A 27,463-nucleotide genomic window follows, 5' to 3' on the forward strand; every position below is an offset into this window, starting at 1 on the left:
ACCTCTGGTGGAGTGTGCTTTGACTGATGATGGCCCAGGTACTGTCTGAGAGGAGTAGGCCATGAGAATGCATTTTAATCCATGCTGAGATGACTTTTTTGGAAGCTCCCATGCCTTGTCTAGGACCTCCGAAAAGAAGAAGAAGATTTTCAGATTTCCTGACACTTGACACCTTGTGTAGATAGAGCTTTAGGCATCTCACCATATCGAGATTATGGAGTCTTTTCTCTTCTTCGATCTTGGGATTCTCAAAAAACGAAGGAAGCACTATGTCTTGGGACATGTGGAATTTTGTGGCAACCTTGGGAATGAAGTTGTCTCGCGTTTTTAGAGTAACTTTATCATGAAGGAACTGGATCTTCGTTTCATCAGATGAGAGAGCGTGTAGTTCTCCCACTCTTTTTGCTGAGGAAATGGCAAGTAGGAAGACCGTCTTCAACGTCAGAATTTTTAATGGTAAGTCATCTAAAGGTTCAAAGGGTGCTTTGGTTAATGCATCTGGGTCTTTAAATGGAGGATGGATTCTGATGAGGCCCTTGAAAAACTTTTTAATCAGAGGATATGAGGACCATTGTATATCCGGATAAGCAGATATGGCAGAAATCTGACCTTTCAAAGTAGAGGTGCTGAGACTGGCCTCTAAACCTGACTGCAGGAATTTGATGATGGTGACCTCTGAGATGCGGAAAAACGATCCAAATTTCTCTAACCCCCAACTGGAAAAATTTTCCCAGATTTTGTTGTATTTGGAAGAGGTAGACATCTTTCTTGATGAAATAAGAGTGTTGATTGCTCCCTCTGATAGTCCTTCCTTTCTGAGTTTTATCCTTTCAATCTCCATGCAGTCAGGGCCCAGTACACTGGATCTGGGTGCAGTAGGGATCCCTGGTGTAAAAGGTTCGGAGTTACAGGGAGTCTGAAGGGCTCCTCCTGAGACATCTGAAGTAAGAGGGGGAACCAGAGTCTTCTCGGCCACCAGGGGGCTATGAGGACGACCTGAGCTTTGTCCTCCTGAATTTTTTTGATGGTCTTTGCTAACATAGAGATTGGAAGGAAAATGTAAGCCAGTTGACAGTTCCATTGGAATGAGAACGCATCCCAAAAGGTCGCTCTGGGGTCCTTGTCCCATGAGCAGAACACTGGATTCTTCTTGTTCTGAAAGGTAGCCATCAGGTCTATGGATGTGCGACCCTACTTTAGGCATATTAGGTTGTAAACCTGTTGGTTCAACTCCCACTCCCCAATAGCCGGGAATTTCCTGCTGAGGAGATCCGCTAAGGAGTTCGATGGCCCTGGTATGTAGGAGGCTTTGAGGTTGTCTGCATTGTTTTGAGCCCATTCGAGAATAGTTGTGGTCAAGTACAACAGTTGTTTGGATCTGGTTCCTCCCTGGTTATTTATATAACTCACTGTGGTTTGGTTGTCTGATTTGATCAGGATAGATTTTTTCCTGAGATGTTTTTGGAAGTGTAGGATCGCTAGTAGCACAGCCTTCAGTTCCCTCCAATTGGAGGATTTTTTGCTTTCTGTGGGTGTCCACTTCCCTTGAATTTGGAAGTGTTTGAAGTGTGCTCCCCACCCCGTTCTGCTTGCATCCGTGGTCAGTGTTTTCCAAGTAGGGGAGGCGATAGATACAGGAACTTTTAAGTTCTCTCTTCTGAGCCACCATGAGAGATGAGAGATAGTGGTCTGCGATAGGTGAATCAACTGGGAGTTTTCCAGGTAATTCCTGTTCCATTGGTTCAAAAATTCTATCTGGAGAGGTCTTGCTTGAATTCGTGCCCATTTCACCACATCTATGGTGGACATGAGTTTCCCCAGAATTTGTTGACATCTCTTGGCTGTCAAGGATGGATGACGAGACAGATAATCTGCTTGGTGTTGGATGTCTGAAATCCTTTCCTCTGTTAGGCTTACTTGAAGTTTTTTGGAGTTTATGATAACTCCCAGAAATTGAATCTTTTGTGTTGGCTCCAACATGGACTTTTCCCAGTCGACAAGCCACCCCCATTTTTTCAGAGTATCTAGAACTATACTCAGGTGTTGTAGAAGGAGTTTTTTGGAAGGAGCTTTTACCAATATATCATCTAGATATGCGAAAATCTGGATCCCCTTTAGCCTTAGGAAAGCCATCATGGGGGCTAGCACCTTGGTGAAAACTCTTGGGGCTGAAGCTAGTCCGAATGGGAGCGCTTGGTATTGAAAGTGCTTCCCAAGGATCAGGAACCGTAGGAATTGTTTGTGTGGTTCCCACACTGGAACAGATAGGCATCTTGTATATCTATCTTGAGCATCCAGTCTCCATGGTTTATGGATTGGCATATAGACCTCAGTGTCTCCATTTTGAATTTTTTTGCTCTGAGGAATTTGTTCAGATGGCCTAGAATTACTCTGAAATCCCCATTCTTTTTTCTTCTTAAGAATAGGTGAGAGTATATGCCTCTGAAATGTTCTCTTTTGGGGACTTCTGTGATGATCTTTCTGTCTAGTAGGTCCCAAAGGATCATCTTTAGGGTAGAAACTGCTAGTGGAGATCGAGGCTTTTCTGAAGACACAAAATGAAACGTCGGAAATTTTTGAAGATCCAGGGCATAACCATTGCTTAGGGTTTTTAAGACCCATTGATCTGACACGTGTTGAGCCCACACTGTCCTGAAATTCTGAAGTCTTCCTCCAAGGCAAGACAGAGGGGCTCGCGCACCCTCATGCCGATTTCTTATCTTGTTTGAAGTCCCTTCTTCCGGGTGCCCCTTGTCCCTGGGTTCTTCTCCAGGGTTGCCTAGTGAAGGGCTTTCCCGGTCTATATTGTTTAGCCTCCTGCAGGGGATCTTTTCTAAAGGGTCTCTTTTGTCCTGAGGAAGGAAAGCCGATTTTCAGGCAGAGGCTTTAGATATGATTTTGTCGAGTCTTTCACCAAACAGTAGTGACCCTTCGAATGGGAGGGAGCAAAGGTTATGTGTACTTTGCGGGTCAGCATGCCAGTGACGCAGCCAGAGAGCTCTACGGGCCGCCACACTAAGGCCCATGGCTTTGGCCGAGAGTCTGACGAGATCCATGGATGCTTCCGTGGTGAATTCGTTTGCGGTTTTAACATCTTGGATCATTTCAATAAGCTTTTTTCTGTCTGTTCCAGCTTTGACGGCTTGTTCCAGTTCTTCTATCCAAATGTGGTTGGCTCTGGCCAGGGTGGTAATGGCTATGGAGGCTTGGTTAGACATTCCACATGTTAGATAAGATTTTTTAAGTGTCATGTCTTGTCTTCTTTCCATCGCATCTTTTAGCGAGACTCCTTCATCCACAGGCAGGGTAGTACGTCGAGCCACTTTAGTGATGGCAGCATCCACCTTAGGGGAGGCTTGCCAGAGTTTCGAGTCCTCTTCCTCGAATGGGTACATCTTTTTGAGTCTTCTAGAGAAATTTAGTTTTTTATCTGGCGTCTTCCATTCCTCCAAAATGGTATCTTAAATAACTCTGTGTACCGGGAATTTTTCTCCTTTCTTGACCGCTAATCTAAATATTTTGTCATGTTTGGGAGTATCCTCGGTATTGTCAAGTTCCAGAGAAAATCTCATCGCTTTGATGAGTATTCAAAGTATTCAAGGTTGAAAGAACAGGTATCTTCAAACTGTTCTTCTTGGTCAGTTAGGGATAGTTCCCCTTCAGAAACACTGGAGTAGTGCGTGTTCCTGTGAGGTCTGCCACTGGCCTCAGTCATAGAGGAGGGGGTCTTGTGCCTTTCATCTAGATTGTGTAGTACTTTCTCAGTAACTACATTGACCATATCACTCATAGATTGTTTTATGGTAGTCTGCATCCAGTCTTTAATGGAGTGCAGTTGATCAGAGGAGGGCCCAGCCACTTCCTGCAGACACTTCTCACAGAGCCTTTTGCCTTGGATTGCTGCTTCTCCACATGCAATACAGTCAGTTCTGGGAGTCTTCCTTCTTTGAGATTCCTCTCTTAATGGGGGACTCCTGAAAAATAAGGTATTATAATTACTCACCGCTGCTTGTTTGCATCAATCAGGATGGAAAAACTCTCTTAGTGACTTACCCTCTGGAGCCTGAGTGTCTGCAGCTCATAATTGACAGTCTGGAGGAAAATAAATAACATTGTCAAGTAATTAAAGAGATATTCTAGAAGAATAAGGCTCCAAGCGTTTTTAACCTCCATATAACTTACACCTGGGATCAATAGAGAATACAGGTGCACACAGAATCCTCAACCTCGGGATATCTTGCCAGAGAAATAGAGAACACCAGCCTGTTCATCTGATATCATATGAGGAACTAACCTGTTATGCGCTAGTCCTTTTAAACCGGCGCGAAAAGGCGCTTGCGCAAATTCGTAGTGTGAAAACGTAGGCGCCATTAGATGGATGGGCGCTGGCGTCTTATCGCGCATGCGCTACCTCCGTTAAGGCAGCATTGCAGCTGATTGCGCCATCGGCAACAAAGGCCTGAAGCCCGCCGGCTTCCCCTGGAACTCACATAAGGTAAGAGACCTCGGTCCCAGGCGCTTCAGAGGGAGAGAGTAGCACCTCTGGTATGGGGGGTATCTTCGACAGGAGAATTGAGATGGGCGCGGGGGGACCCGGATGGACTTTTATTGTACTTCCTGTGCCGCCTTCCGGCGGGGGATTAACCCACCTTATTGGCCCAATGCCATGCAAAGGACAGGAAAGTAGCGTAATCACATGTATACATTCAACATACAGGATAAGATGAGAGAAAAGGAGCAGTGGATATACCACTCATATTCGGTGTCTTGTCCACCAATCAATCTCACCAATTCTCCCCCATCAGTATTGCTTAGTACTAGTATCAGTCTTATGCGCATGTTGAACTGCAGACTTTCAGCTTTAATTCAGTGGGTTGAACAAAAATTAATTTGCATAACATTCATTTGATTAATTAGCATAACACTGTCTCTCGCTCTCATTGGTTGATAGAGCTGTCAATCAAAAGCTCTGTAAAACCAGCATATTGACAATTCAGTGGTTTCAAAGGCCTCCTAGATTGAAATAAAACTCCTGCTCTCCTTAACCCAGTGCCCATCCTCTCCATCCAGCATCAGTAGTTTTTAACTTTTTAAGCTCCGTTCTGTCCATTTCACATACATTTCTGTCCTTTTTTCCCCAACACCCTTCTCCTTCAGAAAAGGAATGTGGTACGCTAGATTTTGTAACAAAATGCCTGCTCTAGTCTCCCACGGTCCTCAACCAGCCCCCCCCCTTCCAGCCAGCATTGGAAGTTTATAAACTGGTGTAAATCTATACGTGATAGCTGTAGTTTACTCCCCCACCGCACATTAGTTCCTATGTGGCAGTGAGACGAGAATGTTAGATAAGCAGGGCGGTCAAACTTGAACAGCACTTTCAACACTGCCACATCTCACATCTCACTGTCTGGGAGGGAAGGGGGAGTTGAAAAGCAGAGCAGTTTTGGGCAAAATGGACAGCGTGGAGCTTTCAAAGTTAAACAACAGATGCTGGTGTGGGCACTGGGTCAGGGGAGAGCAGGAGTTTTGTTACTGAATCCTGAACCCCCGTAATTTCTGGAGGGGGGTTAGTTGAAAAAGTAGGAGCAAGGTGGCCATACATGGCTCGATCTCGATCGGGGAAGCCCCTCGGGGGGCCCCATACACGGGCCAATAAGCTACCGACACGCAGGGCCGATCCTGCGCATTTCGCCGCCTGAGGCGGGATTCGTTTTGCCGCCCCCCCTCCCCATGGTACTCACTTTTCCTGACTGGGACTGGGTAGGGGAGGGTCCACGTCGCTTATGCAGAGCGCGCAATTGCGCGCTCTGCACTAGAAGAGCCGAATTTCCGGGTTGAAAAACGGAAATTCGGCTCTTAGTTACCAGGAGCGGCATTTTTGCCGCCCCTGGTAACCAGGGGGGCGCTGCCGCCTGAGGCGAGTGCCTCAACTCGCCTCATTGGCGGAGCGCCCCTGCCGACACGGTCTGTTGGCAGCTTTTATCGGCCCGTGTATGGCCACCTTAAGTTTGTGTATAATGGACAGAGAGCAGAGCTTTTAAAGTTAAACAACTAATCATGCTGGTTGGCTGGAGTGGGTGGGCACTGGGTCAGGGGAAAGCAAGAGTTTACTATTAAGGAACTAACAAGAGGGAACTTTGAAGCCACTGATGCTTTACACAGACATCACTGGGCAAGACTGACCCCCAAAGAGTAGACACATCAGGACGGGGAATGTTGGATAAGGTATTTTGGTCTTTAAAACCCTTTAACCCTTTCCCTGCCAGCCGTTTTGTCCTAGATGCGAACATCTACTGCCAAGCAGTTTTAAGATATTTTGCACTCTTTCACTTTAAGGGCCTTTCCTGGGGCGGTCTTTTAGTTTACCCAGGAAAACAACCTGAACTTTCAAAATATGCAAGAATTTTGGTGTAATTCTACTTCTGTAAAAAAATATAGGCTTCTAAGTGTCCAATAAAATGAAAAAAATCATGTTTCACAAAGAGCAATCACATATATCAGAAACATTATTTATTTTATGTACGAGAACACAGACGATTTGGAAAGGTCTATGTCTCCTGAACGCGGCAATACCAAATATATATAGTTTTACTGAGATTTCTCACTTGTATAGATCAAAATCTACAAGCAGTACACTACCAAATTTGCAAAGCACCGCTCCCCAAACGGCATACTTCTGATTTCAAGGCCAAACATTTCACTAACAGTAGGTTTACCCTAGACAATTACCCATTATTAGAAAGAACAGATTCTGGTGAATCAAAAATGGGTAAATATATCGTTGTACTCCAAACTACCAAGTTGCAATTGTTTCCTAAAGTTATAATGTTTTATAGAAATTGGTGAATTTTTTGAAAAATGACCTCAAAGCTTCCAATCTACAGAATCATATCTCCCACACATCATTAGGTATCAATGTAAAACACCCCAAGTATGAAAGCCTGGGGTCCACTGAACAGTTTGATGCCCAATATGTATAGGTGTACCCAAGCATGTGGCATATAGGGGCCCTAAAATGTAGACACCTCATTTGAGCTATCAGTTCTGTAATTCCAGATACTGCAAAATCAACAAATTTACATCGTTTTGGGGGGGGGGGGGGTCAAAAGTAGAAAAAAGTAAGTTCACCCCAGAAAACCATATATTTTCGGAAAGTACACATTCCCACGAATCTAAATTGGGTATGCATGTCTTTGTACTCCAAAGTACCAAGCCGCAAACCATTCCTAAATTTGGTGTATTTGGTGACATTTCCAAAAATCACAAATTTCTACCCTGCAGCATCATATTACCCACATACTTTTAGGTATCAAGCGAAATCCCCCCCTCTGAACAATTTGATGCCCAATATGTATAGGTGTACCGAAGGAAGTGGCATATAGGGGCCCCAAAAGGAAGACCCCATATGGTCTGTCATTTCAGGTACTACAAAATTACAAAATCAACACATTTACATCGTTTGGGGGGGGGGCAAAAGTAGAAAAAAGTAAGTTCACCCCAGAAAGCCATATATTTTTAGAAAGTACACATTCCCACGAATCTAAATTGGGTATGCATGTCTTTGTACTACAAAGTACCAAGCCGCAAAACATTCCTAAATTTGGTGATTTTGCTGACATTTCCAAAAATCACCTCAAAATTTCTACCCTGCAGCATCTTATTACCCACATACTTTTAGGTATCAAGAGAAATCACCCCAAATATGAAAGCCTGGGGTCCTCTGAACAGTTTTATGCCCAATATGTATAGGTGTACCCAAGCACGTGGCATATAGGTTGCCCCAAAACAAAGACCCCCCCATATGGTCTGTCATTTCAGGTACCGCAAAAGCAACACATTTACATCATTTTGAGGGAGGCAAAGTTAGAAAAGAGTAATTTCACCCCAGAACACCATATATTTTTGGAAAGTACAGATTCCCCCGAATACAAATTGGGTATGCATGTCTTTGTACTCCAAAGTACCAAACTGCAAAGCTACGCTAAAGGCTGTGGTTTTTAGGACATTTCTAAAAAAATCACCTAAAAATATTGCAATTGGCTGCATTTTTCTCACCCAATTTCTTACATTCAATTGTAAAACACCCTAAATATTGATGCCAAGGGTCTACTGAACAGTTTGATGCCCAATATGCAAAGATATACCAAAGCAGCTGGCATGTGTGGACCCCAAATACAAATAGTGCATATGAATTTTCTGGGCTACCGATTCGCCTTCTGTGAACAAAGACATTTGACTGCGCATTGTGTGCCACAAGACCCTCCTAATGGCACAAGGACCCCCAAAACCATATATTTTTGGAAAGTACACATTCTGACAAACCCAAAATTGCTAAAAATGTGTTTGTACTCCAAATGATCAAAGAGCAAATGACGCTAAAAAATTGTAAGGAACAACAATGAAAGCATAAAAATCACAAAAATCAAATACAAATCAATAAAATAACTGATCCAACAGCGTGGTTAGTGGTCAGAATGCTTGATCCACTAGTCACACTGGTAAAGCAACAGTTTTTTAGGGAATAACAAGAGGGAAACTGATAAAATGAAGAACTAAAAAAAAAAAAAAAAAGTTAAAAAGATCCTATAAGTGTGTGTTTGTGTATACATGTGTGTGTTTGTGTATACATGTGTGTGTTTGTGTATACATGTGCAGGGCCGGACTGGGGGTAAAAAGCAGCCCGGGCAAAAAAAATCAAAGCAGCCCACATGTAAAGACGCAATGGTCTGACTTGTACACATCCACTCATATATTGGGGTAAAACTGAAAAAATGTATGCGCATAAAGAGCTGCCTTAGGGGTTGTTTACCTTCAATTTAATTTTTAGTATGATGTAGAGAGGGACATTCTGAGACCATTTGCAATTGGTTTTCATTTTTTATTAATTGTGGTTTTTGACTTATTTAGTTTGTAATTAAAGCCGTCTGGTTCCTAGGGACAGAGTGACTGAGAGTGCAGAGAGAGGGACAGAATGACAGAGAGAGGGGAAGAGAGAGGGACAGAGTGACAGAGAGAGACAGAGTGACAGGGAGAGGGGAAGAAAGAGGGACAGAGTGACAGAGAGAGACAGAGTGACAGGGAGAGGGGAAGAAAGAGGGACAGAGTGACAGAGAGAGACAGAGTGACAGGGAGAGGGGAAGATAGAGGGACAGAGTGACAGAGAGAGGGACAGAGTGACAGAAAGAGACAGAGAGAGGGGAAGAAAGAGGGACAGAGTGACAGAGAAAGACAGAGTGACAGGGAGAGGGGAAGCTAGAGAGACAGAGTGACAGAGAGAGGGGAATAGAGAGGGACAGAGTGACAGAGAGAGACAGAGTGACAGAGAGAGACAGAGAGAGGGTACGATAGAGGTACAGAGTGACAGAGAGAGACAGAGTGACAGAGAGAGGGACAGAGTGACTGAGAGAGACAGATAGAGGGACAGAGTGAGACAGAGTGAGGGGAAGAGAGAGGGACAGAGTGACAGAGAGAGACAGAGTGACAGAGAAAGGGGAAGAGAGAGGGACAGAGTGACAGAGAGAGACAGAGTGACAGGGAAAGGGGAAGAGAAAGGGACAGAGTGACAGAGAGAGACAGAGTGACAGGGAGAGGGGAAGAGAGAGGGAAAGAGTGACAGAGAGAGACAGAGCGACAGAGAGAGGGGAAGAGAGAGGGACAGAGTGACAGAGAGAGACAGAGCGACAGGGAGAGGGGAAGAGTGACAGAGAGAGGGGAAGAGAGAGGGACAGAGTGACAGAGAGAGACAGAGTGAGGGGAAGAGAGAGGGAAAGAGTGACATGGAGAGGGGAAGAGAGAGGGACAGAGTGACAGAGAGAGACAAAGAGAGGGACAGAGTGACAGAGAGAGACAGAGTGACAGAGAGAGGGGAAGAGAGAGGGTGACAGAGTGACAGAGAGAGACAGAGCGACAGAGAGAGGGGAAGAGAGAGGGACAGAGTGACAGAGAGACAGGGAGAGGGGAAGAGAGAGGGAAAGAGTGACAGAGAGAGACAGAGCGACAGAGAGAGGGGAAGAGAGAGGGACAGAGTGACAGAGAGACAGGGAGAGGGGAAGAGAGAGGGAAAGAGTGACAGAGAGAGACAGAGTGACAGAGAGAGGGGAAGAGAGAGGGACAGAGTGACAGAGAGAGGGGAAGAGAGAGGGACAGAGTGACAGAGAGAGACAGAGTGACAGAGAGAGGGGAAGAGAGAGGGACAGAGTGACAGAGAGAGACAGAGTGACAGAGAGAGGGGAAGAGAGAGGGTGACAGAGTGACAGAGAGAGACAGAGCGACAGAGAGAGGGGAAGAGAGAGGGACAGAGTGACAGAGAGACAGGGAGAGGGGAAGAGAGAGGGAAAGAGTGACAGAGAGAGACAGAGTGACAGAGAGAGGGGAAGAGAGAGGGACAGAGTGACAGAGAGAGGGACAGAGTGACAGAGTGACGGGAAGAGAGAGGGACAGAGAGAGACAGAGTGACAGGGAGAGGGGAAGAGAGAGGGACAGAGTGACAGAGAGACAGAGAGAGGGGCAGAGTGACAGAGAGAGGGGAAGAGAGAAGGACAGAGTGACAGGGAGAGGGGAAGAGAGAGGGACAGAGTGACAGAGAGAGGGGAAGAGAGAAGGACAGAGTGACAGAGAGAGACAGAGTGACAGGGAGAGGGGAAGAGAGAGGGACAGAGAGAGACAGAGTGACAGGGAAAGGGGAAGAGAAAGGGACAGAGTGACAGAGAGAGACAGAGTGACAGGGAGAGGGGAAGAGAGAGGGACAGAGTGACAGAGAGAGACAGAGTGAGGGGAAGAGAGAGGGAAAGAGTGACATGGAGAGGGGAAGAGAGAGGGACAGAGTGACAGAGAGAGACAAAGAGAGGGACAGAGTGACAGAGAGAGACAGAGTGACAGAGAGAGGGGAAGAGAGAGGGTGACAGAGTGACAGAGAGAGACAGAGCGACAGAGAGAGGGGAAGAGAGAGGGACAGAGTGACAGAGAGACAGGGAGAGGGGAAGAGAGAGGGAAAGAGTGACAGAGAGAGACAGAGTGACAGAGAGAGGGGAAGAGAGAGGGACAGAGTGACAGAGAGAGGGACAGAGTGACAGAGTGACGGGAAGAGAGAGGGACAGAGAGAGACAGAGTGACAGGGAGAGGGGAAGAGAGAGGGACAGAGTGACAGAGAGACAGAGAGAGGGGCAGAGTGACAGAGAGAGGGGAAGAGAGAAGGACAGAGTGACAGGGAGAGGGGAAGAGAGAGGGACAGAGTGACAGAGAGAGGGGAAGAGAGAAGGACAGAGTGACAGAGAGAGACAGAGTGACAGGGAGAGGGGAAGAGAGAGGGACAGAGAGAGACAGAGTGACAGGGAAAGGGGAAGAGAAAGGGACAGAGTGACAGAGAGAGACAGAGTGACAGGGAGAGGGGAAGAGAGAGGGAAAGAGTGACAGAGAGAGACAGAGTGAGGGGAAGAGAGAGGGAAAGAGTGACATGGAGAGGGGAAGAGAGAGGGACAGAGTGACAGAGAGAGACAAAGAGAGGGACAGAGTGACAGAGAGAGACAGAGTGACAGAGAGAGGGGAAGAGAGAGGGTGACAGAGTGACAGAGAGAGACAGAGCGACAGAGAGAGGGGAAGAGAGAGGGACAGAGTGACAGAGAGACAGGGAGAGGGGAAGAGAGAGGGAAAGAGTGACAGAGAGAGACAGAGTGACAGAGAGAGGGGAAGAGAGAGGGACAGAGTGACAGAGAGAGGGACAGAGTGACAGAGTGACGGGAAGAGAGAGGGACAGAGAGAGACAGAGTGACAGGGAGAGGGGAAGAGAGAGGGACAGAGTGACAGAGAGACAGAGAGAGGGGCAGAGTGACAGAGAGAGGGGAAGAGAGAAGGACAGAGTGACAGGGAGAGGGGAAGAGAGAGGGACAGAGTGACAGAGAGAGGGGAAGAGAGAAGGACAGAGTGACAGAGAGAGACAGAGTGACAGGGAGAGGGGAAGAGAGAGGGACAGAGAGAGACAGAGTGACAGGGAAAGGGGAAGAGAAAGGGACAGAGTGACAGAGAGAGACAGAGTGACAGGGAGAGGGGAAGAGAGAGGGAAAGAGTGACAGAGAGAGACAGAGCGACAGAGAGAGGGGAAGAGAGAGGGAAAGAGTGACAGAGAGAGACAGAGCGACAGAGAGAGGGGAAGCGAGAGGGACAGAGTGACAGAGAGAGACAGAGCAACAGGGAGAGGGGAAGAAAGAGGGAAAGAGTGAGAGAGGGACAGAGTGACAGAGAGAGGGGAAGAGAGAGGGACAGAGTGACAGAGAGAGACAGAGTGACAGAGAGAGGGGAAGAGAGAGGGAAAGAGTGACAGAGAGAGACAGAGTGACAGAGAGAGGGGAAGAGAGAGGGACAGAGTGACAGAGAGAGGGACAGAGTGACTGAGAGAGACAGATAGAGGGACAGAGTGAGACAGAGTGAGGGGAAGAGAGAGGGACAGAGTGACAGAGAGAGACAGAGTGACAGAGAAAGGGGAAGAGAGAGGGACAGAGTGACAGAGAGAGACAGAGTGACAGGGAAAGGGGAAGAGAAAGGGACAGAGTGACAGAGAGAGACAGAGTGACAGGAGAGAGGGGAGAAGAGGGAAAGAGTGACAGAGAGAGACAGAGCGACAGAGAGAGGGGAAGAGAGAGGGAAAGAGTGACAGAGAGAGACAGAGCGACAGAGAGAGGGGAAGAGAGAGGGACAGAGTGACAGAGCAACAGGGAGAGGGGAAGGGAGAGGGAAAGAGTGAGAGAGAGACAGAGTGACAGAGAGAGGGACAGAGTGAGACAGAGTGACAGAGAGAGGGGAAGAGAGAAGGACAGAGTGACAGAGAGAGACAGAGTGACAGGGAGAGGGGAAGAGAGAGGGAAAGAGTGACAGAGAGAGACAGAGAGAGGGACAGAGTGACACAGAGAGAGAGTGTGACAGACAGTGCAGAAGGAGACAGAGAGAGAGATAGAGAGGGACAGGGTCAGAGAGTGACAAAGACTCACAGAAACGAAGTGCAGAGAGAGATCCGTTCTTCAGCGATGTTCACGATCTTAAGGGGGGCCAGCTAATCCTGAAAGAGCAGCACAGCTGGCCCCCCTTTAAATCTAAATCTTACTGGGCCTGGGACTGTAGCCTCCTGATAGCGCGCGGGCCTGCATAGAGCACGGCAGCACTAGAACAGAGGAGTGGGAGGGGCAGAGCAACAGTGGGCGAGAGGATGCACGAGCGGTCCTAGTGCCCGCCTGATGCATTGAAAGGCAGTGGCACTTTCTAATAACGTGTAGAGATCAGGATCGGCCCACTTAAAGAAAAAATAGAGCAGCCTCTCGGGCAAATGCCCGAACAGACAGATTGTCAGTCCGGGCCTGTACATGTGTGTACAGCTCTGACAAGTGTATAAGTGTGTGTATATCTGTATGTGACTCTGTAAAATACAAAAAAGCCAGAAAATTTAAAAAAAAAAATCTACCTTTAGTTACATGTGTGCTGTGTATGTGTGATTGCATGTATGTGTGATTGCATGTATGTGTAAATAGAAGGGCGCTTACCGTTTTTTGGAGAAGGGATCAGAAGCAGATCTACATGTAAATTACTAGTTTTATTATAATTAGTTTTTTGTTGCTTTTTGTCGTTATCCATCTAGAGATGGTTGATTTTGAGAAAGTTTTCCCTTTATTAGGACCAGTAAAAGAAAGGACCAGGTTATTAGTTATTCCAAATTGTCTAATTCTGTGGAGGTAGCACGTCAGGCATGTTTTTGCGTTAAGCAATTGCAGCGTGCTCTCTCGCTCTCTCTCTCTGGTTCTTAGGAGACTGAAAAAAGTTTGGCAAGTGAATTTCAAAATTCTTGTGGAAGTCAGACATTTTTTGGGGAAGATGAGAGTTCAAGCCCTCAAAATGAACTCGAGACTGGATCTGAAGATATGGCTGTCTGCTTGAGAGAGCCTAGAGCACAGTCTGGGCTCTCTTTTCAGCAGCAGTTGCCCAGCGTGAAGATTCATAAGCACGTTTTTCATTTGGGGTGCATACACACCACATACTTTGGTGAATCTATGCATATTGGACATCAAACTGTTCAGTAGACCCTTGTCGTCAATATTTTGGGTGTTTTACAATTGTTTGTAAGAAATTGGGTGAGATAAATGTGGCCAATTGCAATATTTTTAGGCGATTTCAGAAATGTCATAAAAACCTTTATCGCCAAATTTAGGAAAGGTTTGTGGCTTGGTGCTTTGGAGTAGAAAGACAAACATAACCAATTCGAATTCGGGGAATGTGTACTTTTCCGAAAATTTATGGTTTTCTGGGGTGAACGTACATTTTTCTACCTTTGTCCCCCCCCCCCAAAACGATGTAAATGTGTTGATTTTGCAGTACCTGAAATAACAGACCAAATGGGGTATCTTCATTTTGGGGACCCCTATATGACCTGTGCTTATGTAAACCTATACATATTGGGCATCAAAATGTTCAGAGGACCCCAGGCTTTCATATTAGAGGTGATTTGTCATGATACCTAAAAGTATGTGTGGAGATTTTGAGGTGATTTTTGGAAATGTCACCAAAATCGCAAAATTTGGGAAAGGTTTGTGGCTTGGTGCTTTGGAGTAGAAAAACATGCATACCCAATTTGGATTTGGGGGAATGTTTAATTTCCAAAAATATATGGTTTTCTGGGGTGAATGTACTTTTTTCTACCTTTGCCCCCCCAAAACTATGTAAATGTGTTGATTTTGCAGTATCTGGAATTACAGAATTGATAGCTCAATGGGGTGTCTACATTTTGGGGCCTCTTTATGCCACATGCTTAGGTGTACCTATCCATATTGGGCATCAAACTGTTCAGTGGACACCTGGCAATCAATGTTTTACATTGGTACCTAATAATGTGTGGGAAATATGATGAAGTAGATTGGAAGCTTTGAGGTCATTTTTCAAAAAATTCACCAATTTCTATAAAAAATTATAACTTTAGTAAAGAATTGCAACTTGGTAGTTAGGTGTACATAGATATATTTACCAATTTTTGATTTGCCAGAATCTTCTCTTTCTAATAATACATTGTTTTATAGGGTAAACCTACTGTTAGTGGAGTGTTTGGCCTTGAAATCAGAAGTATGCTGTTTTATGGAGTGGTGCTTTGGAAATTTGGTAGTGTACTGCTTAGAGATTTTGATCTATACAAGTGAGAAATCTCCATAAAACTATATATATTTAACTATATTTATTTGGTATTAGCGTGTTCAGGAGACATAGACCTTTCCAAATCTGCTGTGTTCTCATACATAAATAAAATTATGTTTCTGATATATGTGATTGTAATAAGGTAAACATGATTTTTCTCATTTTATTAGGCACTTAGAAGCCTATATCTTTTTACAGAAGTGGAATTCCATCAAATTTCTAGCATATTTTGAAAGCTAAGGTTGTCCTGAAAAAAAACAATATATTGTTTTCCTGGGTAAACTAAAAGACCCCCCAGGAAAGACCCTTAACCTTTTCGCTGCCAGACAATTTGGTTGATTTAGTACTTTTATTGCCAGACCATTTTTGAACATTTTGCACTCTTACACTTTAAGAGCCTTTCCTGGGGGGGTCTTTTAGTTTACCCAGGAAAACAATATATGGTTTTTTTCAGGACAACCGGAGCTTTCAAAATATGCTAGAATGTTGGTGTAATTCCACTTCTATAAAAAAATATAGGCTTCAAAGTGCCTGATAAAATGAAAAAAAATCATGTTTCACATAGTACAATTACATATATCAGAAACATAATTTATTTTATGTACGAGAACACAGCAGATTTGAAAAGGTCTATGTCCCCTGAACACGGCAATACCAAATATATATACTTTTATGGAGATTTCTCACTTATATAGATCAAAATCTATAAGCAGTACACTAGCAAATTTCGAAAGCACCATTCCACAAAATGGCATACTTCTGATTTCAAGGCCAAACATTCCACTAACATTAGGTTCACCCCAGAAAATCATATATTTTCAGAAAGTACACATTCCCCCGAATCTAAATTGGGTATTCATGTCTTTCTACCGCAAAGTAACAAGACTGCAAATCTTTCCTAAATTTGGCAAGTTTGGGGACATTTCCATATATCGAACATACCATTAGTTATCAAGACAAATGACCCCAAATATGAAAGCCTGGGGTCTGCTGAACAGTTTGATGCCCAATATGTATAGGTGTACCTAAGCACGTGGAATATAAGGGCCTCAAACGGAAGACCCCCCATTTGGTCTGTCATTTCAGGTACTGCAAAATCAACACATTTACATCATCTTGGGGTGGGCAAAGGTAGAAAAAAGTATGTTCACCCCAGAAAATCATATATTTTCAGAAAGTACACATTCCCCCGAATCTAAATTGGGTATGTATGTCTTTCTACCCCAAAACACCAAACCGCAAATCTTTCCTAGATTTGGCAATTTTGGGGACATTTCCAAAAATCACCTCAAAATATACTATTAGTTATCAAGACAAATGACCCCAAATATGAAAGCCTGGGGTTTGCTGAACAGTTTGATGTCCAATATGTATAGGTGTACCTAAGCACGTGGCATATAAAGGCCTAAAAAAGACCCCCCATTTGGTCTATCATTTCAGGTACGGCAAAATCAACACATTTACATCATTTTGGGGTGGGTAAAGGTAGAAAAAAAGTACGTTCACCCCAGAAAACCATTTATTTTCGGAAAGTACACATTACCCTGAATCTAAATTGGGTATGCATGTCTTTCTAGCCCAAAGTACCAAGCCGCAAATCTTTCCTAAATTTGGCAATTTTGGGGACATTTACAAAAATCACCTCAAAACTACCACCCTGCAGCATCTTATATCGAAAATACTATTAGTTATCAAGACAAATGACCCCAAATATGAAAGCCTGGGGTCTGCTGAACAGTTTGATGTCCAATATGTATAGGTGTACCTAAGCACGTGGCATATAGGGGCCTCAAAAGGAAGACCCCCCATTTGGTCTGTCATTTCAGGTACTGCAAAATCAACACATTTACATAATTTTGGGATGGGCAAAGGTAGAAAAAGTACGTTCACCCCAGAAAATTATATATTTTCAGAAAGTACACATTCCCCCGAATCTAAATTGGGTATGCATGTCTTTCTACCCCAAAGCACCAAGCTGCAAATCTTTCCTAAATTTGGCAATGTTAGTGACATTTCAAAAATCACCTCAAAACTTCCACCCTGCAGCACCTTATATCGTACATACTATTAGGTATAAAGATAAATCACCCCAAATATGAAGACCTGGGGTCTTCTGAACAGTTTGATGCCCAATGTATATAGGATTATCAAAGTACATGGCATGTAAAGACCCCAGAATCTACCTTGTGCATATTTATTTGATGGCTTACATTTATACTAATTTCCAAACATTACTAGTTTTATATAGGATAAAATCTACAAAAAGTTATGGTGACCCATAAAAACCATATATTTTTGGAAAGTACACATTCTGACGAATCTAAAATGGGTAATTATGTCTTTCTACTCCTAACTATCGTAATGCAAAGTTACTCTTAAGTCAGCAGTTTTTATGACATTTCTGAAAATTGTCTAAAAATATTTCAATTTATCTCACCCAATTTCTTACATACAATTGTAAAACACCCTAAATATTGACACCAAGGGTCTACTGAACAGTTTGATGCCCAATATGCATAGATATACCAAAGCAGCTGGCATGTGCGGACCCCCAAATAAAATTAGTGTCTTTTCACCTTCTGTGAAGAATGACCCGTTACAGCGTATTGACCACAATACCCTCCTAACAGCACATAGACCCCCAAAACCATATATTTTTAGAAAGTACACATTCTGACGAATACAAAATCGGTAATTATGTCTTTCTACTCCAAACGACATTACTGCAAAGCTACGCTAAATGCAGCGGTTTTTATGACATTTCTGAAAATTGTCTAAAAATATTGCAATTGGCCGCATTTATGTCACCCAATTTCTTACATACAATTGTAAAACACCCTAAATATTGATGCCAAGGGTCTACTGAACAGTTTGATGCCCAATATGCATAGATATACCAAAGCAGCTGGCATGTGCAGACCCCCAAATAAAATTAATGAATTAGAATTTTCTTCTCTGTCTTTTCACCTTCTGTGAAGAATGACCCGTTACAGCGTATTGACCACAATACCCTCCTAACAGCACAAAAACCCCCAAAACCATATATTTTTAGAAAGAACACATTCTGGCGAATACAAAATAGGTAATTATGTCTTTCTACTCCAAACTATCGTACTGCAAAGTTAGGCTAAAATCAGCGGTTTTTATGACATTTCTGAAAATTGTCTAAAAATATTGCAATTGGCCACATTTATCTCACCTAATTTCTTACATAAAATTGTAAAACACCCTAAATATTGATGCCATGGGTCTACTGAACAGTTTGATGCCCAATATGCATAGATATACCAAAGCAGCTGGCATGTGGGGACCCCCAAAAAATGAGTGCATTTGAATTTTCTCTGCTGTCTTTTCACCTTCTGTGAACATAAAGCAGTGTGCATATTGTGCCACAAGACCCTCTAACATCACAAGACCCCCAAAAAACATATATTTTTGTAAAGTACACATTCTGACATATACAAAATTGCAACAACAGCAAAAAAACAAAAAAAGCCTGAAAAGAATAAAGCTAACTTAGTAAAATGTGTCTTGTGTATTTGTACATGCATGTAATTAGTATGTGTAAATGTGTGTATGTGACTGTAAAATAAATGCTAATTACAGATCTGATGTCCAGCAGGGTCCTGGGCAGCTAAGGGGGGGGGGTCCTAAAGCAGAGTGCACGCAGCAGGAAGCAACAGGCTGGCTGGAACAGGCAGAGGAGACGCAGCACAAGGAGCAGACATGTGTCTGCATAACTGTAGGCGGGTCCTGCGACGATTGCGTCGCAGGACCCACATGACCTCCCCCTCCACTCCCTCTGCTCATTGCCTAGGGGTTGGGGAGAGTAACAAAACCCTCTGCAGAAGCGACAATCTCCGCAGAAGCAGAGAGGAGCCCTTTACAGCCAAGAACGTAGGTACTACGTGCTTGGCAGTTAGAGCTTTTGCCTGCAAGAACGTAGTACCTACGTTCTTGGCAGGTAAAAGGTTAAAGGGAAAGAGTACAAAATGTCTAAAAACTGCTTGGCAGTAGATGTTTGCATTTAGGACAAATTGGCTGGCAGGGAAAGGGTTAAGGCATTTTCTGCTCACAGAATATAATGCAAGTGACAGAAGATTGAGGAAGATCTAGGTACTTATTATAGTAATGCACTTCGCCTGGTCTGAGGTGGCGAAGGCAACTCTGATGAAAGTAAAATCCGCATTTTAGTGAATTTGCGGAGTAAGGCACGTTAGTAAATCTGCCCCCGAATTTTATTGCATAGACCTAGATGCACAACTGGAGTATGGGTCTTCTGAGGAGCAAGCAACACCATTAGTCAGAGTAAAGGTGGCCATGCATGTGCAGAACAGCTCTTTGGAGAGGTTGCCAAACAAGTGGATCTTGCCCCAATATGGCCACCTTGAGTAGGCAATATAGGGCTGATCCCTTCATGTGCCCTAGGGCTCAACGATCAAATCACAATGAGGGAAATGCAGGAGATTGATGTGCAGACTGATGTGGTCCTTGATACTGCTGGATTTTTTACTCTCCTGCACAATTAGAACTGCCCATCTGCCCAATTCTCCATTCCCTCCTTCCCAATTCTCCCTGCTCTCCTGCCAAATGATCCTTGACCTCCTGCCAAATTCTCCCTGCTCACTTGCCCAATTATCACTACCCACCTGTCCACTTATCACTGCCCTCCTGCTCAATTATCACTGCCCACCTGCCCAAATCTCCATCCCCTCTTTCCCAATTCTCCCTGCCCTCCTGCCAAATTGTCCAAGGCCTCCTGCCCACCTGCCCAATTCTCCATTCCCTCCTTCCTAATTCTCCCTGCTCTCCTTTCCAATTCTCCCTGCTCTCATGCCAAATTATCCCAGCCCTCCTGCCCCAATTCAGTGGGGCAACTATTACGAGACTCATTAGTTCTGTGCTCACTACCAGCAGCAATTTGCATGCATTGAGAGACAGCAGAGGTTAGCGCACACTTTAGTGTCAATTTGCAGTCATCCAATGACATTTGCAGGGCATCCACAGTGGGTGAACCATTCTTTTTAAATACTCCAAACTCAGTGCACACACAGCCTCAATTTGTGCATCACCCTTAGCAAAACCTGCAGGGATCTCAGCAAAAGAGCTGTTGCACAATAATCTGACACAACTCGACCATCGTTGTAGTACACCACCCTTTTAGACCATAGTTTGGGCTAAAAACTGGGACAATGATTGCAAAAAGAATGTTGGCATGTATAATAACAATAAACATCGCCAATAGGACTAAATTAGGGATGGAGAAGGAGGTATTTGACTGTAATAGCAAGTTGCAAGCAATTTCAGTCACCAGCAGCAAAAACAGCAAGATAATGTTTAATGTAAAAAAGGGATAAAGAATTCTGTTATCTTCCACACACCTGATAGAAGCTACCCAAAAAATCTGAATTTACCTTTTAAAGAAAATATCCCAGAGATAGGATTACAATATCTGTAGCAATATTTGTGGAAAAGAAAATATGCAAATAAATTACTACCAGGCAGGGTTCAACACACAGAGATAGACAGATATAATCTCAGATTGTAAACTCAATGGGGCATGGCACTTTAGTCTCTTTGACACTAAGCTCTTACTAATTGTACTTTGAAAATATTTAAAATCAATAAAATAATGACCCGTTTATATCTGCTGTATACTGTCGTGAACATAAGTAGCGCTGTATCAATAAAAATTATACAAACATACGTAGACAAAATAATTTATCAAAAAAAAAAGTCAAACTCCCTCAAACATTATATATACATCAGTATAATATTTACCAATCACTCGGTCTGTACTTGACTGGGAGAATGTGCAGACCTGACAGCCTTACTTTTCTCACAAGGAGCTTCCAGAGTAACAGTTAGTATGAGAATGCTATTCAGCAAGGAGGAGGGTGGGACTTTGCTAGTTGCTAAGTGCCGTCATAGCTTGTGAGTAATCACTCCCATTTAGCAGTAGCTTGAACTGTCTCTCAGAGAAAGCACCCTCATTTCATGTAGTAATATTTCATTTTACAAAAAAAGTAAGCATTTCTGCTAAAGAAATATATTTAAAGATTTTATTATTTCCACCTCAACTATCCTTTAGGAGAATTTGATTTCCGCGATAGATCCCCTTTAAGCTGCAAAAACAGAAAAAAACCTATCCGAGAAATTGCTACAATATTAGAAATGGAAAAATCTACAGGTTGGTACATCCTGAGAAAGCACTGGTGAACTCAGCAACTTAAAAAGACCTGGACATCAACGGAAGACAACAGTGGTGGATGATCGCAGAATCATTTCTATGGTTAAAGGACCAGTAACATCAAAAAATTTTTAAAAAAAATTCGTTAGTACACAACGAAAAAAAACACCTACACAAATTATAATTTAAAAAAGCAAAGTCTGTATTAAGAAATAACTTACAGAAACTCTGCTTCCTGTCTTCTACAGAAAAGGCGAAAGGGCGACCATCTATTGAGCGGTGCTTGATTTCTCCTCCCTGGCTCTCTGCTGCTGGATCCTTTAGCTGCAACATTCTGTGCTTTCTGTAGTGCAGCGGCGCTTCCAGCATGAACTTGAGGCGGATCTGCGGTGCCGGTGTTCCTATGGGCCATGTTCTCTCTCTCACTGCTGTAACTGCTAAGGCCCTACAAGATCCCCCTCCGCCCGGGGAGGTGAGTCCGGGTCAGTTCCCTGTAGGGCAGCTGTGTGGCAAGGGGAGAAGGAAGACTTGGAAAGGGGGCGTCAATGTATTTAGGGAGGACCGGGGGTATTTGGGGGTTCTCATACACAGTTTGCTGGGACAACCGGTAGCACGTCCTAGAGCCCTCGCAACTGCGCGCAACCCACTGCAACTCTGTTTCTCTCTGGCGCTTGGCAGCCACCGACAAAACTACAAGTCCCAACATGCATCAGTCCCTTCTGCTGGGCAGCTTCTCCCAAAGCGCTACCGACAGTGGGACGCAGGGACTTGTAGTCAGCTGGATGCAGAGTCCCGCAGCTCAGCAGGGCCTGAGCCATAACAGCAATGAGAGAGAGAACATGGCCCCATAGGAACACCGGCACCACAGATCCGCCTCAAGTTCATGCTGGAAGCACCGCTGGACTACAGAAAGCACAGAATGCGGCAGCTAAAGGATCCAGCAGCAGAGAGCCAGGGAGGAGAAATCAAGCCCCGCTCAAAGACAGGAAGCAGAGTTTCTGTAATAAAGACTTTGCTTTTTTAAAGTATAATTTGTGTAGGTGTTTTTTTTTCGTTGTGTAATTACAAATTTTTTTTGATGTTAGTGGTCCTTTAAGAGAAACCCCTTCACAACAGCCAAACAAGTGAACAACACTCTCCAGGAGGTAGGCGTATTTGATATCCAAGTCTACCATAAAGAGAAGACTGCATGAAAGTAAATACAGAGGGTGCACTGCAAGGTGAAAGCCACTCATAAGCCTCAAGAATAGAAAGGCTTGATTGGACTTTGCTAACAAAACATCTAAAAAAAAGTCAGCACATTTCACACGTCTTTGGACAGGTGAAACAAAGATCAACTTCTACCAGAATGATGGCAAGAAAAAAGTATGGAGAAGCTCACGCTTGGGCGTGCATGGCTGCCAGTGGCACTGGGACACTAGTGTTTATCGATGATGTGACACAGGACAGAAGCAGCCGAATGAATTCTGAGGTGTTCAGAGACATACTGTCTACTCAAATCCAGCTACAGTAAATGCAGTCAAATTGATTGGGAGGCGTTTCATAATACAGATGGACAATGACCCAAAACATACAGCCAAAGCAACCCAGGAGTTTATCAAAGCAAAGAAGTGGAATATTCTTGAATGGCCAAGTCCGTCACCTGATCTGAACCCAATTAAGCATGCATTTCACTTGTTGAAGACTAAATTTCAGACAGAAAGGCCCACAAACAAACAGCAACTGGCAAAGCAATTTAATGAAATGATATGCCTATAATTACCTGTGCAGATTTTGTTAATGCCCAACATCATGGCACCACGATCCAGAGCCTGTCTACGGAAGACACCACAGAAGGTGCAATTATTCTTGAGGCCAACCTGCTTTACAATCTGATCCATTGTCCAGCCATAAAGCTCTAGGTAGGAAACAATCTTAAGAGGCAACTCATATTGCTGCTGGTTTCTCTTCACTGTCTGTAGAGAATCGTCACGATACCCTGAAATGCCTTCATCCACAGACAACAGGATTAAATCCAGCCCATAAGCATAGCGCTCATTTAGCACCTTCATAACATGGGCAAGCACAGTAGAGTCCTTACCACCTGAAGCTCCAATACCAACCTTTTCACCAGGATGGAAAAGTTTTGCAGATACAATGGTATTGTGAATTTCTTCCTCAAACGCATAAAAAAAGCAATCCTTGCACAAGGAATGACCAGTCTTTGGCCTTCGTAGCACTGCGCGCCATTCTTCACAGCTACTACATTTGACAGGCATTGTGGCAAACCTATTGTGAAGTAAAAAACATATTATACAATAAATAATTGTACTTTCACAAGCACCTGATATTCTAATCCATACGTTTAAAAAGGTATGACAGGAAATATATGCATTATCTGGCATACAAGTACCAATCAAGCAAAAGCAATAGTAATTGTCCTACTAGTACACCTTCACACAAGACACTTTCACACTAAATTACTTTGTATTTATAGTTTAATTTATAAATCCTTTTATGAATCCTTTTCTAGTAGGCCTGAACTGTCAGTGCAGACGCTTGGGTTATGTCTATCGTCACCTCTGGAGGAAGGACAGAAAAACTAACTCCTAACCCCTCCCCTAACATATATATTCTGGTTCCACCTCACATCCCCAGTTCGTTTGTAAAGCTTAATGAGGTGGAGTATCCCAGAAAGAAGAGAGTAATATTGGTCAGGAGCTATCAAAAGTATAGATAATAATTTAGTGTCCCTATACCCATACTAAAATCAGCCTGGGTGGGACTTACTGTACTGACAGTTCGGGCCTACTAGAAAACGATTTTACGGTAATTTAAAATTCCTTTTTCTCTAGTTGGCCCTCCTGTCAGTGCAGACGCTTGGGGACATCCAAAAGCTGTCCCGTAATTAAAGGGTGGGTAAGGCAAACTTTGTGCCCCCTGAATAGTTTACTATGAGTCAATAAAACATGCAACATTTGCTGTATCATCATACAAGTGTATTAAACATTGAAAAATAAACAGTATTATTAAACCATGAAACAGTTTTACTGTGTACTCATCTTTGCATCATGAAAATATTTACTGTGGCATCATATCAGCTGCATTATCATACTGTACTTTACTGTGCCACAGCTGCTTGTAAAACCTTACGGCCAAACACGGCCGAATTTGAAGCAAGAACATGTAGTTTATAAAACTTAATGAAAGTGTTGGGGGCCGCCCTACATATTTGCTCTGATGTAGCCAAGTTCTGAAGAGCCCAAGAAGTACTCTGTGCCCTAGTCGAGTGACTAGGAGTTATCATACTGTACTTTACTGTGCCACAGCTGCTTGTAAAACCTTACCGCCAAACACGGCCGAATTTGATGCAAAAACATGTGGTTTATAAAACTTAATGAAAGTGTTGGGGGCAGCCCTACATATTTGCTCTGATGTAGCCAAGTTCTGAAGAGCCCAAGAAGTACTCTGTGCCCTAGTTGAGTGAGCCTTGACCTGGAAAGGTTTTGGTTTATGTTCCAGCTTTTTTGTTTTGTTTATTAGCTCTACTAGCCATCTAGAAATAGTTCATTTGGACACCCCAAAACCTTTGCGTGCTGTGGAATATGAGATCAACAGTGAATCTGATTTCCAAATGCAGCTGTTCTGTTTAACCCTTTGCCTGCCAAGCACAAATGCAGGGCTGGCCTAAGCTCGCAAGAAGCAGCAGCTGAACAACTTACCAGCTCCTCCGGCTGCCTTCTTCTTTCTGCTTCACTGGCGACGCCCACGCACTTCCTTGCTGCAGTGACTCAGCATACACGCTGCTGCAAGACTTTACAACAATCAGACTGTCCCTCCTGCTCCAGCAACGGTAAGTGGGCTTGATTTACACACTTATATACATCTATACACTTGTACACATTTACACACTCATTTTAGTAAAGATTCTTTTTTTTTTTTTTGGTACAGTTATGTACACTTATTTACACTTTATTTCACACTTTTATACACACACACACACACTGTCACATCACTTTTAGAAGTGTATACACAAAAAAACTCACAAAGAGCACTTTTTCATTTTTCTAAATTGTTTTTTTTTACCCCTAAAAACCATTTGTTTTGGCAGCATGACTATGATTTCGGCCACTAATTATGCTGTCGGATCAGTCAATTTGTTATTTCATTGATTTACACAATTTTTGTTATCCCTGCATTATTTTTCCTTATGTATCTTTAGTATAATTTTGCTGTTTGGTGCTACAGAAAGATATATTTTACTTAGTTTGATCCATCAGAATATGTACTTTTCAAAAATATATGGTGTTCTGGGGGCTTTTTACAGTTTGGGGGTCTTACAACACATAACGCAAAGTCAGGTACTGTTTTCAGCAGCTGAGTTGGCTATCGTGAAAATGCATATGCATGTTTTTCTTTTGGGGTCCGTACACAACACATACTTTGGTAAATCTATGCATATTGGGCATCAAACTATTCATTAGACCTCTGACATCCATATTTAGGGTGATTTTTCTTTGTACATAAAACGTGTGCGAAAAATGTGGCAGACCAACATTTTTAGGCGATTTTCAGAAATGTTGTAAAAACCTCTAAGTTTAGAAAAGATTTGCAGTTTGGTACTTTGGTGTAGAAAGACATCTTTATCTTTGTTGGATTTGTCAGAATGTGTACTTTTCAAACATATATGGTTTTGGGGGGGTCTTTGCTGTTAGGAGGATCGTGAGGCACATAATATGAAGTCAATGGTCTATGTTCACAGAAGGCGAATCAGCAGCAGAGAAAAATCATATGCACTGTTTATTTGGGGTCCGCACATGCCAGCTGCCTTGGTATATCTATGCATATTGGGCATCAAACTGTTCAGTAGACCCTTGGCATCAGTATTTATGGTGTTTTACTATTGTATGCAAGAAATTGGGTAAGATAAATGCGGCCAATTGCAATATTTTTAGGCGATTTTCAGAAATGTAAAAAACGATTTAGATTCATGTGAATGTGTACTTTCCGAAAATATATGGTTTTCTGGGGTGAACTTCCCTTTTTTTACTTTTGCCCCCCCCCCCAAATTATATAAATGTATTGATTTTGCAGTACCTGAAATGACAGACCATATGGGGGACAATTTTTTAGCACAGGTTGTCGAGGAGCCAACCAGAAAAAATGCTATTCTTGATTTGGTGATCTCAAATGACCCAGAACTTATAGCAAATGTGCAAGTCATTGAACCCTTGGGTAATAGTGACCATAATGTTATATCTTTTAATGTCTGGTGCAAAAAACAAAAATATACTGGGGCAACAAAAACCATGAATTTTGGAAAAGCTTATTTTAGTGCCTTGAGGGCTGCCCTACAGAGCATTGATTGGAGCAATACGTTTTCAGCTAAAAATACAGAACAGAAATGGTTGTCCTTTAAAATGATATTAAATCATTACTGTTCTCAATTTATTCCCTTAAGGACTAAACGTAGAAGCTCCAAGAATCATCCTGTGTGGCTTAATACAGAAGTAAAGAAGTTAATGGGAAAGAAGAGAAAGGCATTTAAAAACTACAAATCTGTAGGGACAGAAGCTGCATTTAATGAATATAAACACTGTAATAAATGTTGTAAATCAGCAATCTGGAAGGCTAAGAAAAGAAATGAAGAGTTAATTGCGGTGGAGCTGAAAACTAACCCTAAAAAGTTTTTTAAATATATTAATAGTAAAAAGATGCAGGTTGAGAGTGTTGCTCCATTAAATAATGGTACCAGTATGGTTGTAACAGATACAGAAAAGGCAAATGTGTTAAATCAGTTCTTTTCTTCAGTGTATACAATAGAGGAGTGTGGGTTCACAGGATCACTTTATAACTGCACGAATGGTTCAATCTAGTCAGTGGCTGACTCAGGATATGATTCAAAAAGCTTTAATACAAATTAATATAAACAAGGCTCCAGGGTCTGATGGCATACACCCCCGGGTTCTAAGAGAGCTTAGTTCAGTTTTAGACCAGCCCTTATTTCTGATTTTCTCAGATTCACTGTCATCTGGTATGGTGCCTATGGATTGGAGAAAAGCTGATGTTATTCCAATATTTAAAAAGGTATTATGATCTCAGCCTGGCAATTATAGGCCAGTAAGCTTGACA

At 43.2% G+C, this 27,463-nt stretch overlaps 1 protein-coding gene across 1 annotated transcript in view; it reads right to left on the reverse strand.

Moving 5' to 3' along the window:
* ctu1.L (cytosolic thiouridylase subunit 1 L homeolog) overlaps positions 1 to 23,621 on the reverse strand; it is a gene marked incomplete at its 5' end in the record, with an annotated part of 35,275 nt that extends 11,654 nt beyond the window's left edge. Inside the window, 1 exon segment of the mRNA NM_001096894.1 lies at positions 23,115 to 23,621. Within this exon segment, the coding sequence (NP_001090363.1) occupies positions 23,115 to 23,610 (496 nt within the window).
* Positions 23,622 to 27,463: the final 3,842 nt, after the last annotated feature.

Source organism: Xenopus laevis, chromosome 1L, assembly GCF_017654675.1.
Source record: "Xenopus laevis strain J_2021 chromosome 1L, Xenopus_laevis_v10.1, whole genome shotgun sequence".
In the NCBI taxonomy this organism is placed as follows: Eukaryota; Metazoa; Chordata; class Amphibia; order Anura; family Pipidae; genus Xenopus; species Xenopus laevis.